This window comes from Lutzomyia longipalpis, chromosome 2 (genome assembly GCF_024334085.1).
Source record: "Lutzomyia longipalpis isolate SR_M1_2022 chromosome 2, ASM2433408v1".
Classification (NCBI taxonomy): Eukaryota; Metazoa; Arthropoda; class Insecta; order Diptera; family Psychodidae; genus Lutzomyia; species Lutzomyia longipalpis.
The window spans coordinates 25205224-25223407 of record NC_074708.1 but is presented as its reverse complement, the minus strand read 5'-3'; the positions used below and the strand labels follow the sequence as shown (position 1 = coordinate 25223407).

Below are 18184 nucleotides of genomic sequence, written 5' to 3'. Positions count from 1 at the left end.
CAGGGGGTAATTGAGACTTCTGGTGCAATTAAACACAGAATTAAATTTCATAAGGACGTTAGACAGCCCACCGAGATGGACACCGAAGATCCGTAGTACAATGAAATGTACTTTAATGTATTTTATAAATGAAATAATTTAATATTTTATTTAATTAGACCACGAGTGTGGTAAAAGTTGAAAAATTGATGTTAAAAAAAGACGGCAAGAAGCATTTCGATATATTTATTGCTGTACTGTGTATACTTTAAAATTTAAATAAAATCTTAAGATAAAACTGACTTTGAATCAATGTTTGTCTTAATATCTTCTTTAGGATGTATTCTATGAAAGAAAATCTGATTAAGATAGAAAGACGATGTTAATTCTGTAAGTTTCTACAAAAAAGGTGATTTGGGTGCACATGGGTTATATTATGTGTTCTTTGTGCCAAATGAAGGCGACCTTCCAGTGTAAAATTTATCGTTCTAATTATCGTTTCTGTTAAATTAAAGAAAGCGCCAAAAATTTAGTAAAAGCATTCTTTTTTGGGCGCTTTCTGTAATTCAACAGGAATGTAACTCAGAATGATAAATTTTTCCGCTAGAGGTCGCTTTCATTTGGCGCAAAAACACGTTAACCCCTGTGGTCCTAAGACATACAAGTACGTATTAAATTTTATTTTAATGTATTTTCACAAAAATAGAAAACAATCAATGTTTGGGAAAAACTGAACAAAGAAAAATTAGGGTAAAGGTGGGGAACATTACGATTTCATTTTTAATTCAGATAGGGCCCAGTAGACACTGTTCAGTGTGAACATGCAAGAGCACGGTGAGAAATTTCCTTATTTAAAAGTTTTCGGGGGTCTCAGTACACTAAAAAACTTTAATAACAAAAACAACAACACACATAGCCATTTGTCCCATTACTGGGGTTGGCTTCTCACACACAAATTTTGGCTTTGATTTTTAATGACCGGCTGCCGACCTGACGTCAACCTCAGAGAGGCATTTTTGTTGCATTGTGACTTTGTGTTAGGAATATTCCTCATTCATAAGTTTTTTATCACAAGCAACGGTGCAGAGCAGTCAATATCAGTTTAAGAGTTGCCTCTCGTTGTAATATTGCACTGGTGGGAACGAGTGGGGGCATTCCTGACCGAATGAGATCTTTTTTCATATCTGCATTACAGCCAATCGAACACCACCGAGCCTCGAACCCGCCGACCCTCCCAGGGACAGAGCAAACGGACACTGGGACCGTCTGCTTTGCCACTGCTCTACTGGGCCTTTAATAAAATTACAAAATCATCCTCAAGTACAATTTAAATTATCAGAAATTTAACATTGCTTACAGATTAAAATTATTCAACAAAATCCCTCACATTATTGAACAAATCAGAATAATTTCACCACTAAACACAAATTTCCACCTGTTTGAATGAAGAACTTCCGAAAAACTGATGTGAAAGGCACATCACTGCGGACACATGAAAAAGTAAAATGCGAAAAAAAACGCCAAAATAATAAGTCTGTTATCAGGTGAAACAACCTAAATTGGTGCTTAATTGCCAGGGTAATGCCACTCGTGGACAAGAAAGAGTCGCTGATAAAAATATGTCGTCAAAACTTCTTATACTGATGAATTGAATCAATGGTTTTATTTTGAGATTGAGATAAAATTTACTTTTATTTTCAGAATGTGATGAGATTCATGCTCTGCTGATATACGAGTTGCAAATTAATGGATAATAGTTTAAAATTTTATATTTGAGGTTAGAATTTCTTAATTACCTGTGGCGTCCTTTCGTCTTCCATCTTTGCTTAGCTTGCTTCCTTTGTTAAGATATTATAAGAAAAAAATAAAAGACATTTTTTACATGTAATTTTATTATAGTAAGAGGGGCTTACATTTAAAATTTTGTAATTCCTTCATCACCTAAGTAATTTTTAATTTATTTTCTTTAGATAAAATATTTCAACTGCTTGATTAAAAATAATAATGTCAAAGTAAAATTATCCCATTTTCACATGATTCTTGTTTGTTGTATTTGACAATATTATACCTCTGATTAACAAAATAATTGATGCAATGTTATCCCTTAGTTCTCTATTACCAATAATGCTTCAATTTAATATCTTTTTTCTTTTAACTTTATTAAACTAATTTAGTTGGAGTCATGAAATAAGGATTGTTTTTTTGTGATCCATTTACTTTTCATTTTTTTTAATATTTTAAAACTTACAAGATAAAAATTTGTGAATTTCACACAAGTTTTGTGAAATTCATGACATTTAGTTGAATTGACAAATTTACATTTTTTTTTAGAGTGTACTGGGTTTAGATTTTTGTTGATTTTTTTTTGTATTTTTCACCTGTATTAGCTGGTAAAAAGGTACTTTACGATGTAAAATGCGCTAAATGTTTTCGGGTTTTTGAATGCATAATCCTTATATAGACGATTATAAGGTTTGTTTGTGGGTTTGTGTTATCTTTTTTTTAATTGCAAATGCCTTTGATAAAGTTTTGTTTTTGTAAAAATTTGCTAATTTTTACTATCTCTTTGTTTCTATAGTTTCTGGCTTTTATTTTTCAATATGAAAGAAATATTTAGCTACACGTCCGTCCACTAAATAGTAAATTTACGTTAAATGTAATTTACTGATCCTGAGTTGATTTATTTTTTTAAATGTTTCTTTTGTTCTTTTTTTACCTTAATCCTTAATTTTTCTCTTTCTTTTTTGTGTTTTGTTTTTCTTCCGAAGAAACTGCTCTTCTAAGGACTAATGACATTAGTAAAATGTTGTACTGTCTCAAAGGCAACTGGTTGCATTTGAACTTGATCTGGGTTTAATCTTCTTTTTTTTTTACTTTCTTGCTATGTTGACTGAAAATGCACGCTTTGAGAAAATCAAAAAGCTTTCTTCTTTCATTTTTCCTTCAAATTATTCATTTTTCTTACTAAATCCATTTTCTTGTGATTTATTTAGTAATAGATTTTATTTTGAGAATAATGAAAAAATATTTTATTTTTAACTCCCACTCTGTAAGTTCCGATAGGCCAAGTTGATTTAATAAATTTTCTTTTCTTCTATTTTTTGTTTCTTTTTTCTTCTTTAACCTTTATAATTTACTTTGTCTATTTGTGCCTTAAAGAATTCAATTTAAAAATGAAAAATAATAATGAGAAAAAATACTCGAAACTCTACAAGAAAAAATGTACAATAAAATGAAAACTATCAAATATATAAAAAAAATTAAACAAAGAAAACATATCTGATAAATTTCATTTAACCTGGGGGGCTTATTCTGATGATTTAACTCAAAAAATAATAATATTTCCATAATGGAATAAATTATATTGCAAGCATAATAATGATTATATGAAAAAATATATACCAACATATTTACATTGATCTACAGCGCTGGGAAATTTCATTTTCAATGATTTTTTTGATTATTTCTTTTATTTCATTGAATTCAATGTCTTTGTTTATGAAATTAAGTTTAATCACAACTATATTTATTCGTTCGCTTGTCTAGATGGCGCTGCTATTTCTTTTGGCAGTTTTGAGTTTCATTTAGAAGCTTAATAGCTTGATTTTATTTTAAATCCTTTAATTTCTGTAGATCGGAATTTGGCACATTTAATCTCATGAAATTATTGAATTCGGAGTTTAATCAGCGCACAAAATTACAGAAAATTCACTCAAAAATGCCGCCATTTTGAATTTCTTCATTCTCGATGCATTTTTGAGCATATCTCCGGTTCTGCTTATCCGATTTCGATCATCAAATACTCTACGAAAAGATCGTTAAATTCTCATTTCAAAAATGAATTTTCCCAGTTCGCCATAATTGGAATGATAGTGAATAAATGGAATTGTTTATTCACATTTTGTGCAAAGTGCGTTTGTTTTATCTTCAAATAAACGGTATTGACGATCACCACTGTACAAATTGTACCTTTCTTAAATACAAATTGTGTCACTAACATTTTCCATTTTCTTTTATCAATATGATTTAACTAAAAAAAATCTTTTACAGTATTAACCAATATTAAAAAAAAATGTTTTAAAAAATAACTTAAATAAAAAAAATTACAAAAATATTCCTATTCTCGGCACAAAACTCATACTAGCAGTTCACAGGGCTATACACTTCTGTGTGTCTTGCTTACTTGGCTCAGTGTCCCATATTTATCCTGTTTTATCTTTCAGCTGTACAATACACCTCTGACGGAATAAAATTCCCCATTCATCTTAAATCAAATTTTATCTATAATTCTTTACAACTGTGTCAGCTCGAATAAAAATTGCACATTTTGGCACACTTGAAGTACGCCGGGTTCCTTTTTCTTCTTTTTCTTTTTGTTTATAGAAAAAAAATCTGAAAATTAGTTGCAGTATTTTCGTCACTCTCATCTTCATCCTGTGAATGGACAACAATTACATACAATATATTTGTTTTGTTTTTTAGTTATTTAAGAATTCCATATACGTGGTGTATATATTATTGAATGTCCTTTCTCTATCCAATCTCTTTTCCTTCAACAAATTTCTTACCTAAATATACCTTAGTTCAAAATTACTTGTTATTAATTGATAAACAGAGTGACATAAACTGATAGAAACTCTGCTGATTTTTTTTGTATTTTTATGATTTTAATTTTATAATATTTTATATCATATTCTTTATATATATAATATGCTACATTTATAAATTCGGACTTTTTTATATTTTAAATATATATAATTATTTTTAAATATATTTCAAGTGACATGTAAATGTTTGAATCTGATTAATAATTTCCATTCTTCATTCATGTTCTCATCATTTTATTTTTTTTTTCAATTAATTTTCACTTTATCTCTCTTGAGTGTAATTCCACCAATTAATTATTTTTTTTAATCGTAATTCTAATTAGTTTTTTTTAAACATAATACTGAAATTTATTTTTTGTCGTTTCATTTTATCAAGTTTTCATTTTCTTTCACTTTTATGTTGAACATAATGGAAAATATTGAGCCAGGATATGTAAAAAGGGTATTTTCTTTAAAAGTTTTTCATTTTTTTTTCATTTAATTTAATAAGTAGAAAAATTTGTAAAATTTCAAATTTTTTACAATGGCACACATAGCGACAGTTTGTGTCTGAATATGTTAATCAAGTATCTAATCTCCTGTTTTTGAGTGTGGGGGTGTTGTTTCTTTCATTTTACAAAAAAAAAATTGAAATTGAACAAAAAAAGAATCTCTCAGAAAAGTGCATTAATTTCACCATAAATATTAATTAGTTAATTTTTCTTTCACGTTTTTTTTTAATTCTTTGGTAGCCGAAATCACTAACAAAATTTATCCAATTCAATAATTTAATAATGGTCTAATCAGTTCTTTAAATCAATAACATTAAAATTAATTCAATCACAGATTTTCATTTTTTTTTCTCATTGAATTTTGTTATCATACATGTAGGTTAATATATATTTTTTTGATAAACATTTCCAAATATAAAAAATTTTGAATATACAATAGTTTTCGTAAAAATAAATTACATTCATAGATTAATTTTCTTTTTAGCGAAACACAAAAAATAAATTGATATGTTACTTTTCTATCGTGAGCTGATTTTTTGAACTTTTTTTTCTAAGAAATAATTCTAAAAAAAATTTTTTTTTTGACAGTCTGTGTCAAAGTAAAATGTGATTGGTTCCTGCAGTGAAATGCAGGCTTTTTTGTATATAAGAAAAAAAGAACTAAAGTTCTCTTGTGTGCGCTGTCACACTATACGTCACCGCGGCATCTGCTGTCACACTAACTTCTGTCATATCAGTGCTGTCATTGCTGTGACATTGTGGCAGTGTCACACTGACGTATCATAAAGTTAAAAAAAATAATAATTCTCTGATCATGAGAAAAAATTTCCTGAAGAAATTCATTAATCATTTGTGTCGCAATATGGCTAATATTTTTTTGAGTTCTCTAAAAAGGGAAAAAGTCTCTCACTATAAATACCTGAATATTTTTTTATGAGGTTTTGTGTAATCATCCCCTATTTCGTTAATTCTTCGAATGAGTAGAACTATCTATAAATTTTGGCACATAACATAGAGCTTAGTAAAATGATGTGTGTACCCTGAATTTGTAAAGAGTGAGTTCTTAGTAATGATTCTTTCATTTTTACTTTAAAAAGTACTTTTACATTCTTACAAATATATTAAAATATTTTTTTTCTTTTCGATAATATGAATATTTTTTTTTTTATTTTGAAATTTTAAAAGATTTTCTTTCTCTTGAGAAATATCAGTTTATCAATATTCACCAATTAAATATATAGTTCCACATTTTTTTTTATCAGAAGAATTTGTTTTTTTTTCTCTTTTTGTTTCACTGGAAAAGACTTGGTCAAAAATGTTTCTTTTTCTTTGTTAAATTCTCTACTTTCTTTCTTTTTTTTTGTCTAATGACGTTTGTTCTATGTTTTATATTTCTTTATTACAAATTTAATTTATATTTCTGTTTTACCTAAATTTTCCACCCAGTTTTTGTTTTTATTCAAAGAATAATTTCTTTTTCTCATTTTATTCACAAAGGGGATTTTCATTTTCACGACTTGACGCATTCTCGATATTTTTTTTTTCACATAATATTTTTGAAAATATATTAAAACACTGACTATGTTTTTTTTGTAATCAGAGAAGCATTCCTACATCACAGATTGAGAAGAATAAATTTTTTTTAGTCATTCCCGTGTCAAAACTAATAAAATTTATCTCATTTTGCTTTCCGATTATCTGTTTCTGTATTTTTTTTTCTTAATATTTTCTTCACTCTCATTCAATTTAATGTTAAAAAGAATTCATTTTGTTTTTTTTTTTAATATAATATAGCTAAGATATTATACAAAGAGTACATATACATAATGTATCTTTATGATATATTTTTTAGTTAATATTTAATGAGCTTAGTTAGGTTTGTTTTTTTAATGTAAAATAATAATGTAAGTTCCTTACATTGATTGGTGAATGATTATACATTTTGTAAATATTACAAAGTGAATAGTACTTCGATGAAAATCTATCCCTTCATTTCCACATTCATCCCACTTTAGATGGCTCCTATCCAATCTACGATAGTTTTGTAGAAGATTTTCGAATTTTCTTGGCTGTTCTTTCTTTGACTTTTCCTTGAGGAAAACTCATTCTCTTTTTTTCTCTTTGACGTTGATTCTTTTCCTTTTGATCAGGTTGTGAAAAGTAAAAAATAATTTCTATGGCACCATAGTTTGAGATATGATTAAATTGATAAGCTTTCAGATTTGTTTTAAGCTTTATAACGAAGCAACTAAAATTGCCCAAAAAGGAAAATCTATCGCCACAACTCCCACTATCCTGACACCACATATCTATGGATCATTAAACAATTCTTTTCTAGAGGTCACGATGTTTGTTTTGCCTTCTAAAGACAAAACAAACCCGACACTCCATCATCGAAAAACAAATTCTCAATGAACATTTTTCCAAAAAAGAAAATTGTAAAATTCTCCTGAGCGCTTCACACACTCAGAGAGTCCAAAATGACTCCAGAGTGTGGAATATTTTTTCTTTTACTTTAAAATAATTTTCTTTATCAAGATATGTTGACACAAAAATACATTTCCATTTTTTTTTGTTTAAATATACTAAGATTTTTGATATTTATTTTACTTTAAAATATGTTATGCAATATGTATATAATATTTAATTCGAAATTTCTCCACATTACAATAAAATTGTATTAATCTTCCTTGTTTTTTGTACTTGAGCGGTGAATCACTGAGGAATTTGTTTAGATTTTCTCCTCTTCAGTTGGCATCACTTGAAGGGCTTTCATTTTGAAGATCTTTTCTTTGTTAAAAATTTTTTGCATTTTTTATTACACCTGAAACCATTTTGCAAATTGATGCGGTTTGATCGATCCTCTGTTTAAGGTTGCAAAAGAAACCATTTAATTGGTTCTCTGCTGAAAGTTGTTCATTTGGCAGCTCAATGTTGAAAGAAATGATTATTTTTTAACCCTTTGATGACCGCAGTTTATCCATTTTTTTAGGGGCGACAAATTACTTTTTATTATTTATTTTGATATAATTTATGTTGATGGATAAAAGATTTATGATAAAAGATTTCTAATCTATTTGTTTGAATTAAGTGTTAACCAATTGATCATCAAAGGGTTAATTTGGGATGATAAGATCTATGAAAAATGCGGTGAATCATAGAGAAATACCAGAGATATTTTAAAAATCAACTGAAGAACTTTTTGTAGTTTGAATACAGCTCAGTGCAAAAAATATTGGCACATTTTAAATATTATCTGTATATCAGTGTGAAATTGCCATTGTCAGTGTGATTGTCATATTTGACAGATGATTGACGGGAAATTTTTAAATTAAAATTGTAAAGAATTTGGCAGTAAATCCACTTAAATTGTGTCAATGAAAAATCAGTCATTTGTGCTGAAATAAGCTCATTAAATGAATGAAAAGTTTTCTATTAAATCATTCTTTAGTTTAATCATTTAAAATTCAGTTTAATGTCAAAATTACGGTGTATGTCAGTTATATGTCACTTAAGTGAGGTTATCATACGCCTTATTGACTATTAAATAATTCTTGTAAGCTTTGAAATGTAGTTTTGGTACTTTTTGGGTAATTTATGGGCTCACTATCAATATTGACAAAATCCTGTGAGCTGTCAATATTTCAGTTAAAAAAAGTAATGTTTACATAAAAATCAGAATTTGTTAATAAACATTTAATAGATATAACTCACGAGTAATAGATAAAGTTATCTTCATACACTGTATTAGAATCAGTTAGAATTGTTAGAACAACAAAAATACAGAGATCTGTCAAAATTCTGACAGCACTGCCAATGACATTTTCAAATTTAGAACTGCAACGATTTTCACGACAGTTAATTTGCTAAAATATCCCAAAATACTTCTCCCTAAATTAGAATATAAATCCATTTTATTCTATTAAGAATATTCTTCGGTGAACATCGTGTAATTTATCCCTAAATTTCAGATGTTTTTTCGATTATGAAATAAATTTTCATTTAATGGCGAAACTTTGAAAAGGAAAGAACTTCAATGGTTTTTATCTTGTTACACAGAACGATTGGATATCTGTGTGGAATTTCAAGGTTTTTCTATCGCAAATTTCTTTCATTTTTAAAAGACAATGAATCTACCATTTGTTTTTGTAACCCTTAATATCTAAAAGAATAAAATCCTAAATCTCTCTGCAATAATTTGTTGGTCAATTTGTGTCCATTTTTTTTTCTCATTGATGTAAGACACTCATTTTTTTGGATCTTTGAGTGTCTTTTGTAAATGTTGGAGTACATTTTTGTATGTTATTTTGAATCCAAGCTGTATTTGTTGTGTATTGCACGTAGCGTCCACACATTTGGGTGTGTGTGGTGCACAGCTTTTCACGAGGGGGTGGTTGCGCGCGTTGTACGTTGATTCAACTGGGAGCGGTGTAAATATCACGCTGGTGTCGCTTGAGTGTAGCGAAGAACATCGCCGTGAACGATGTCTGGAGGTCGGTCTATTGAATGCCTGGCGGTGGCTGGCCTAGCTCTGCTGCAAAATCAAACAGATGCGGCCTCGGGTGCGGCGCTGCATGATGCGGTCCCAGGACATTCTTAATGGCGGACGTCTTGAGGAGCCGCTTCAGCATACCGCTCGAGCCACGATGCTGCAGGCTTTTGTGCGTCGTGAGTGAATTCTTCGTTCGGTACCGCCGATGGCAGAATTCACACACGTACAGCGTGTCGGACTGTTCGTGTTTGTCCTGAAAGTGCCGCTTGAGGGAATAGTAGCAGGAGAATGTACGATGGCAATAGGGACATTCCTGCGGTTCATTGATACCACCACTCGTGGGTGGTGGCATACGCAATTGCGATCCCGACGATGCTGTTGTCGATGATGATGCCGACGTACCAACTGATACAACAGCACTTTGGGGGCCTGCTGGGCAAATAACAACAAAGAAAAAATTCTATATTCTCTCACAAAGCTTCTTGCGTGGCTTTTTCAAAGATTTTCTTTTTTGCTGCAATTTTTCATTGCATTTTAGTGTCTCTTTTTTTTCTTCGTCAAAAAATCGCCTACAGAGCTGAAGAGAATTGAGAAAAAAAAAGTAAAACTCTTGCACTACGTTACTGGCTTGATAAAAGGAGAAATTAAATATAAAAGAAATTTTGAAAAAAAAAATTAGGTCAGAAAAATGTGGAGAATTGACTTTATTTTCGACTTAACGAGCAAGAGCAGAGATCACTCAATACAATTGGAAGTAGGTCGGAGAGTGGAAATGTTTGCAATTAATGTTAATCACAGAAGATTAATTTCTTCACGAAGAGTGAATAAGGAAGACATAAGATTGACATGCACAAGTCAATTTCCGCGAATTTTTTTTCAGCATTTACAGTGAGGATAATAAAGTATTTAAATCATTTTTTTTCTTGCACAAATATTAGTGTTTAGAGACTTTTTTATCCAAAAAACTAAAAGTCTCCAAATTATGAATTTATCTGCAAAATTGAAAATTAAAAATTATCTGTTCTTATACTTTTGTACCTCACTGTAAATTTGAATACAAAAAAAAATAAGTCAAGAATAAAGCCAATAAATTTTTGGGGATGATTCATGCGATAAGTTACAACAGAGAAAGCAAGTGTGACAAAAGTTGATTCTGAAGGGAAAATGGTACAATATATAAATCTTCTAATGGCCAAAAAAGGATGTTTGTAGAGGATAAAGAGAAAAGTTATACCTACCTATTGTGCTTTGCCAACAAAACATTGAAACAACAGACAGAACATGCAATTTTTATTACCAAAAAGATTCTCAAAACAAAAAATGATCAAAGCGAAAGAAAAACTCGATGCACAAATAGTTTTTTTTTTAGCACAAAACACATAGAAAAAAAGTTGAAGGAAAGGAAAAGTCTGAAGATTTTTCTTTCCATTTTTGTGTGATTTTGAGACCACATACAAATAATTGTTACATTGACAAATATTAGCACAATCTTGTTATAAAACAGCAAACAAGCACAAACACTAAATTTTCTTTTTAGAGAAGAAAGTCGATTGAAGATGAAAATTTTTCAATTTTTTTTAATGGATTTTTTCCACATTGAAATGGATTTTTAAACGTGATTTTTCTTTGAGATATTCGTTTAATAAAAATATTTTTATCAAACATTTTCAATTTTTATTTCCGAAAAATCATTTTCTTTTCAATAACACTGAAAAAAAAGTAAAATAATTTATTTCTTCATTAGTTTTCATCCTCAAAATTGTCAATAATTCAAAAATAAAATCTTAACCGAAACAATTTGCATTGAATGTGGAAAAAATCCAAAATTGAAAAAATAAAATAAAACTTTACTATTCCGCGACATTTTCCATCGTTGCCTTAAGAATTTTCTTCTCTTTTGCGAGAGTAAATGAACCCAAAATAAAAATTTATCGAATATTGAAAATTTTACAAAATAAATGTGTGGAAAATAAAAGAATTTTACGTGATATTTACTTTGAAATGAAAAATTAAACTATTTTTTCCATCATACTTGATAGACTCCAAGAGATGCACTCAAATTTAACTTTGTGTCTTTAGTAATGTCTATTTAACAGCTTTTTTGTAATATTTTTTTTTAAATATATTTTTTTTTATAATTTGTTTTTTTTTTTCTATAATGGCAAAAATTCTAAAAATACCTTTTTTGTGATTTTTTGTTGATAAGAAAAAAATCGATAGAAGCATTAAACTGTGTCGATGATAGGTGGAAGAAAGTCATAGTTTTTTATTTAAATAGTAAATATATAAATATTGCATTATATATAAATGTATTGTACACTATAAAATTATTTGTATATTATCTCTCAAAATATTTGCTTTATTTAGGCGTAATATATTTAGGTAAGATACCTTTTTTGGTGAAAACAAAAAATGAAAAAAGATTCGATTTAAACTAACTATTTGTCAATTTTATATAGTTGTATAGGTAATGTAATATATATAAAATAGAGTTTACTACAGCAGAATATACAATTTGTAATAATATAGTAAATAGTAGCAAATAGTAATAGCAGCAGCAGAGGAACTTTAAGTAGAACTGCATTCCGATTAAGTGTTGCAATTAATTCATTGTATATATAAGAATATAATGAGGTAGGTAATATAAAGGTGGCAATATATAATATTGAAAATTTATCGAAAAACTATATAATAGAGATAAATATATTTTTTCAACGAAGGTGGATAGTGAGATACAGCATAGTAAGGATGTAAAAGTAGATATTACTATGTGGGAAAATAGAGATTTATTTTTGGTTGTAAAAAATGGCTCTCTTTTACTTTTAAAATTATATAATGTATAGTAGGTAGTATGCGCTTTAATTTACGTAGTAGGAGGAAAGAAGAAGAGAAGATACTGGGAATGCTTTAAAGAGGAGGTTATATGCGTAGGTATAATAAAAGTTGTGTGAATTACTTTGCGTTCTAATAAGAAATTTTTTGTCGATTTTTTTGACTTGTGATAGTTTTTTGTATACTTTTTTTTTTAAAGAAAGAGTAAATTGTGAATAGAGGAAAGGCTAACCTTGGCGCAAATGGTTTAGCGGACACCAAAATTGGAGAAGACTTCTGGCGATATTAGCGTGGTGACCCATTGGTGGGTACATGCCACAGCTAAAATCGTAAGTTGAATGCGATGGAGTTGGTGAATCGTCAAAATCGGATTTAAATGTGGTTGCAGTTGTTGCTAAAAAGTGTAATGTCGTATCTGGTTCGTAGAGGAATGCGAGGGATTGCCTCGGCGACGGGACTGATGACATGGATGATGATGTTGATGACGATGGAGATGGTGAAAACGACCCCTAAAAGAACTTTATGTCCTTAATATCCAGTTCGCCAGGCCTTGATTTGTGATATGTGTAGATGTGTGTCATCAGCGAATTCCGCGAACAATACACACGCTCACATATTGAGCAACGATATTCCTCCTGGCGTTCCGCGTGCTTGTCGGCAATGTGCCGCTTAAGTGATGCCTTTGAGCACAGCACTTTGCCACAGAGTTGACATGAAAACAGTTTCTTGGGTGAACAGCCTGGAATACAAGAGATACCAGATCCAATACACCGACACACTACAAAATGATTTTTCCACCATTTTCTCTCATTTTACTTTCTTTTTTTTTACTTTTGTATCTTACTTTCTTCTTCTTTTTTTGTCTCGTAGTAATTTTTTAATAAATTTATGGTATTCATGGTAAATTTTACCATTTGTCATTGTAAATGCTACTAAATACTATTTTGCTTGCATCTAAATATTCAATATCTAATATTTTGCCATTTAAAAAAAGTCACCTACACACCCAAGAAGTTTGGAATGTAGCTGACTATGTATTATATATTTTATACAAAATATATAGTAATAGATATTATGTAAAATCTTAAATAGATAAGAGAGATAGTGATAGACAGAGTGAGACAGATTGACAGCTTGTCAGTGTGTATAAAAATTAAGTTGATGAATTAAAGCTCATCGGTTATTAATTTGAAGACTTTTTTTTTTAAAGTTCTTTTACTCCTTACAGCCTATAATTTTTTTTAAGTGTATTATTCTTTTAAAAGTTTGTAGTGTGCATCAATTGGACAATGCCCAAGAAATAATATTTTGTCGTTTTACCGGATTTTTATGTGTGTATTTGTATAATTTACAATTGATTTCTATCAGTGTAACGCCCTAAGAGTTTCTTTGAGTAATTCTTTTTTCCTCAGACAGGCCCCGCATGCCGTGTATATATGTATATTTCTTTGTTATCCTTTCCATTTTGCAAATCCTTTTGCAATTTTTTTTCTTCTCGATTTTGTCAATGAATCGAAAACAAAGAAAAAAAAACTTAAATATTGTTCCACACATTTTTTAAAGCTTGCGTATGTTTTTTTTTCAAAATTTTTTTTTGTATAAATTTGTTTTGATTTAGTCCGGCGCAAGAGTGAAACGCAGCACAGAAAAAGAAAAAAAATCTGAAGGAAAACTCGCCATTGAAATATATGCAAAAATAATATATTTGATAGAATTGTGTATATATATGTTACTTTTGTCATATATATTATAAATAAGATTATAGTAAAATCAACGTATACAACATTTACAGGATAATTAACTAATAGTAGAAACAATTAATTAATGTACTTGAATAATAGCAAAAAATAACCATTTTCATTGTTTTTTTTTTTTTCAATAATGAGGATACTATTTTTATTGTTTTCGCAATTGTAGGTTAATGATTTTTTTCATGTTTTATTTTAACGTGATTTGTATCTCTTTCATCATCAATATTTTTTTTTATTACAACTTTACACAACATTGAACTCATGCTGATAAATCTATTTTTTTTATTTATTATTTTGTATTTAATCCTCGTTTTTTCCTCACTTTTCTTCTTCTCTAGTTAGTTTGGAAACAGGGTGACATTTGGACAGATTACTATAAATGACATTAAAAAAAAACAGGTATGCCCTATAAGGAAGTTACAAGGAAAAGTTATATAAACATTGAATGAACTAAAGAAAACTCCTAATTCTATTGGCGAAGAAAAATTAAAGAAAAAAAACTTCTCAATAATATTGGTTTTAAAAAAAATTTATGAATATTTTTTTCTTTTATTTGTTTAATCCTCTATCTCACTACACATACTACATTTTCATCATCATAATATTGTAAAAAATATACGCGAAATATAATCGAAAAATAATTTAAAAAATGTCAATACCAAGCCAATCTTTTTAAATTTTTGTTTTTTTTTGTAAATATTTTTTTATATTTAAAAAAATTGGAGCTTGTATATAATTTGGTATCAAATAAATTTCAGACTTTTGAGGCCAATTGTTACAAAATTTCGATTTTTTTTGAAACTTTTTGTTCAACGAATTTTTCTTTTTCGTCAATTTGTCGTATTTTTTTATAAATTTAATTAATTAAATTTTTAAGTCATCAGTCTTCGACGATCACAAATTGTTAATTAAAAAAAATAATAAATTTTTTCCGTAAATTTTAAGTTTCTCATCACATTTTTCAATATATCTGCTTTTTTTCACCTAATTTTGACAAATTGCATTTTTTTCTCGTAACGAAAACTAAAAATTATATTATTATACCGACAACTTAATCACAATTATTATTTACTTTATTCACTTATCTAATATAATTCCTATTAATGTAAATTTGCTTTCACTGCATCTTTTCCTTCTTCTACTTTACACGGGTTTTTTTTCTTCTTTTCCTTTATCTAAAAAGAATGTTTATTAATTTTTTTTAAATAAGAAATATCAGTCCATTTACGAATGATTTCATTTTCTTCTCTAATTCATTCTCTTTTCTCTTTCTAAGAATTTCTTTTTAAAAGTTTTTTCACAAGCACTGTTTGGATATAAAATAAGATGTATTTAATTTAGATCCTCAAGAAAAATTTGGAGATCGCGTTCAAATAAACCAAAAGCACTTTAATTTCTTAATTTGGAAGGTTTTCTCTTTGAGAAAAAATCACGAATTTATCTACATAAAAAAGAAGCACTTAACGACTTTGTCGTTTTGAATTTTATTCTTCTCGATAGAAAATATAACACATTTTTCTTTAGACTTCTACGAAGATGGACGAATTTTTCAAGAATTTCAATAATTTTTTTTTATATAAATAAAAATAAATAATTTTTGTAAAAATAAAAAAAAAAAGTTTTCCAAATGCTTTTCTGGTAATAAAAAAAAAAACGAATAAGCTCGTAAAGTATTTAGTCTGTTTCTTTTTTTTATCTTAAATAAAACGTTTCATTAACGATACCCTAGCACCGCCTATAGTCCTTTTTTTTCCTTAATTAAGAAGGGTATGTTTTTATCTCATTTTCTCTAAGATTTTTTTCTTATTATTTTTTCTTCTTCATTTAAGATTAGGAATTATTTCTACTTTTAGTTACCTTTTCTTTATACAAGTATTATTACAATTTCATCTATTTATTTATTTTCTTTAATTATTTTATATTTCTTTTGTTTTTTATATAAATAAATTTGAAAATTAAATTATTTTAATTAGAAAGTAAATAAAAATGGAAGATTTGTAACTCAAATATAAATTGCAATGCCACGAAGAGTACACAATAGGAATCCGTTGAATTAAAGAATTTCCTAAATAAAAGGACATTATGCACAATGTATGAGGAAGTTTGCAAAATCGAATAAATTTTGACTAGCTGATTCATTAAATTATGAAAAAGATGGAACAATAGCCTTCATTTTACATGAAAAATAATGAAGCTTTTCTCAGATTTCTAATGATATTTTTCAAATAAATTTCAAGAAATTTTCAAACCTAATTTGAAAAGAAAAAAATTTAAGGATTTTTCTCATAATACTGTGCATAGCATTCTTTCCTACTGATTGATTTCACTGAGAAAGTTAAAATGTATAAAAGAAAAATAAATACACTGGTAGCAATGGTAAAGAAATTTGATGGTAATTTTTACCAAAACATGTTTTTTTCTATGCAATTCAAAGAAGGATTTCTCTCATGTGTGGCAAATATGAATTTAGAGGAATTCAATGCATGATTTGACTTGAAGCGAGGGAGCTGCCATTGAGCCAGTGCTTGGGATTGTTGACGGATGCTGTGGGTTTTGCTGTTGCTGTGCCGACTGACTTGAGTGGTGTTGCTGATGCTTCTGGCGCCGATGGTAAATACTTTTGTGATTATTCAAGCTGTTTAGCGTACGGAATACCTTGTGACAGAGATTGCACACGGCATTGTTGAGCGGCTGCAGGTGCTGCTGCTCCTTGTGACGCTTCAATGTCAACTTGGTGCTCAACAATTTGCCACATACATCGCACCGATGGCATGCTGTCAGTGGCAGTGGTAGCGGTAGACGCCCGCCACTACCCATCACCGATGACTGCGCCACCCCGACGCTGCCGCCACCACAGTTGGGGCCACCTTTTCGGCATCACCGGGAAAAAAAGAAAGAGACAGTAGTGACTATTTTTGATTTTTTCAACTTTTTCTTGTTTTTTTTTTCTTTTTCTATTTGGATTTTGGCCGTAAAAATGTTTAATATTTCAATTTTTCAAGAATTTATTCAGGCTTTATTTTTGTTTTCTTTTTAATTTCGTAAAAAAAATTGTGTAAACTGAAAACATGTTTTAATTTTGAAAAAAAAAATGAATAAAAAAGGTTTTTCTCTGCAAGGATTTTTTCTCTAATTTTTTCTTTTATTATGAAAAACAATTAAAAAAAGAAAGGTAAAAGCAGGACGATTTTGTTATGTGATCAGTTAAACACACACACTTGAAAATTATACTTGTTTTTCTTATTATTTTCTTGTAAAACTATTTTGTAAATGAAAACAAGTTTCTCATAACATTTACAATTAAATTCTTTATGTGCGATCAACCCCAGGGTAATCAATGATTTTTATTTGCATTTCAAATGCTAACTTTTATTGCATTTCTTTATTTCAAACATTTTCAACGTCTTTTTTTGCAAAACACATTTTCTGTACTTTACAAAAAATCCAACGGGTTCACCAATTGGAACCAATTGGTTGGACAAATTTCCATGATGTTAATTTCTTTTGGATTTTTTTTCAGTGCAATTAACTCATGAAAATTTTTCTTTTTTTTTGGAATGTAAATTTGATGTGAGATAATTTTAAAAAATTCCAATTTTTTTTGGCAAAAGAAAAAATCAAAATTCCGCCTGGGGGATTTGCAATAAGAAAAAATAAAATAATGTAAAAAAAAACAAAATCAAAAAATCAAAAAGTATTCTATGGCCTGATTTTGTTGTTCATATTTTTTTACCAAATTAATAAAACAAGTTTTTTTTGGTTTTTCATTTTCTTTTTGAAAATCACAGTGTCACTAATGTCTCAATCTTTAATTTTGTTCCCAATGCGTGGCTCCCCGTTGTATTTTCAGCAGTCAAAACATTCTCTCCACCGCCCATTTTTATTGTTTTTTTTTGTGAAAATGGGGGTGGATGTTTTGACACAGCATTATGGTCAAGTGATTAAGCACAATGGCAACATAAGATAAAAGAATCTGCCAATTGGTTTTGAACGAACCTGTCGGATTTATTGTGTACTCATCGTCCATTTAAT

General features: G+C 28.8%; 1 protein-coding gene across 4 annotated transcripts in view; it reads right to left on the bottom strand.

Moving 5' to 3' along the window:
• Positions 1-8973: 8973 nt before the first annotated feature.
• Positions 8974-18184, bottom strand: part of LOC129789639 (broad-complex core protein isoforms 1/2/3/4/5) — a 64297-nt gene continuing 55086 nt past the window's right edge. The window contains exon 9 of one of the 4 annotated variants that reach the window (XM_055826616.1): positions 8974-10001. In XM_055826616.1, coding sequence (XP_055682591.1) covers positions 9577-10001 — 425 coding nt within the window. In that variant the 3' untranslated portion in view covers positions 8974-9576. Of the gene's footprint in view, positions 10002-12018; positions 13141-14080; positions 17020-18184 lie in introns of those variants that run through there. The other 3 variants (XM_055826617.1, XM_055826624.1, XM_055826622.1) reach the window with 3 other exon arrangements.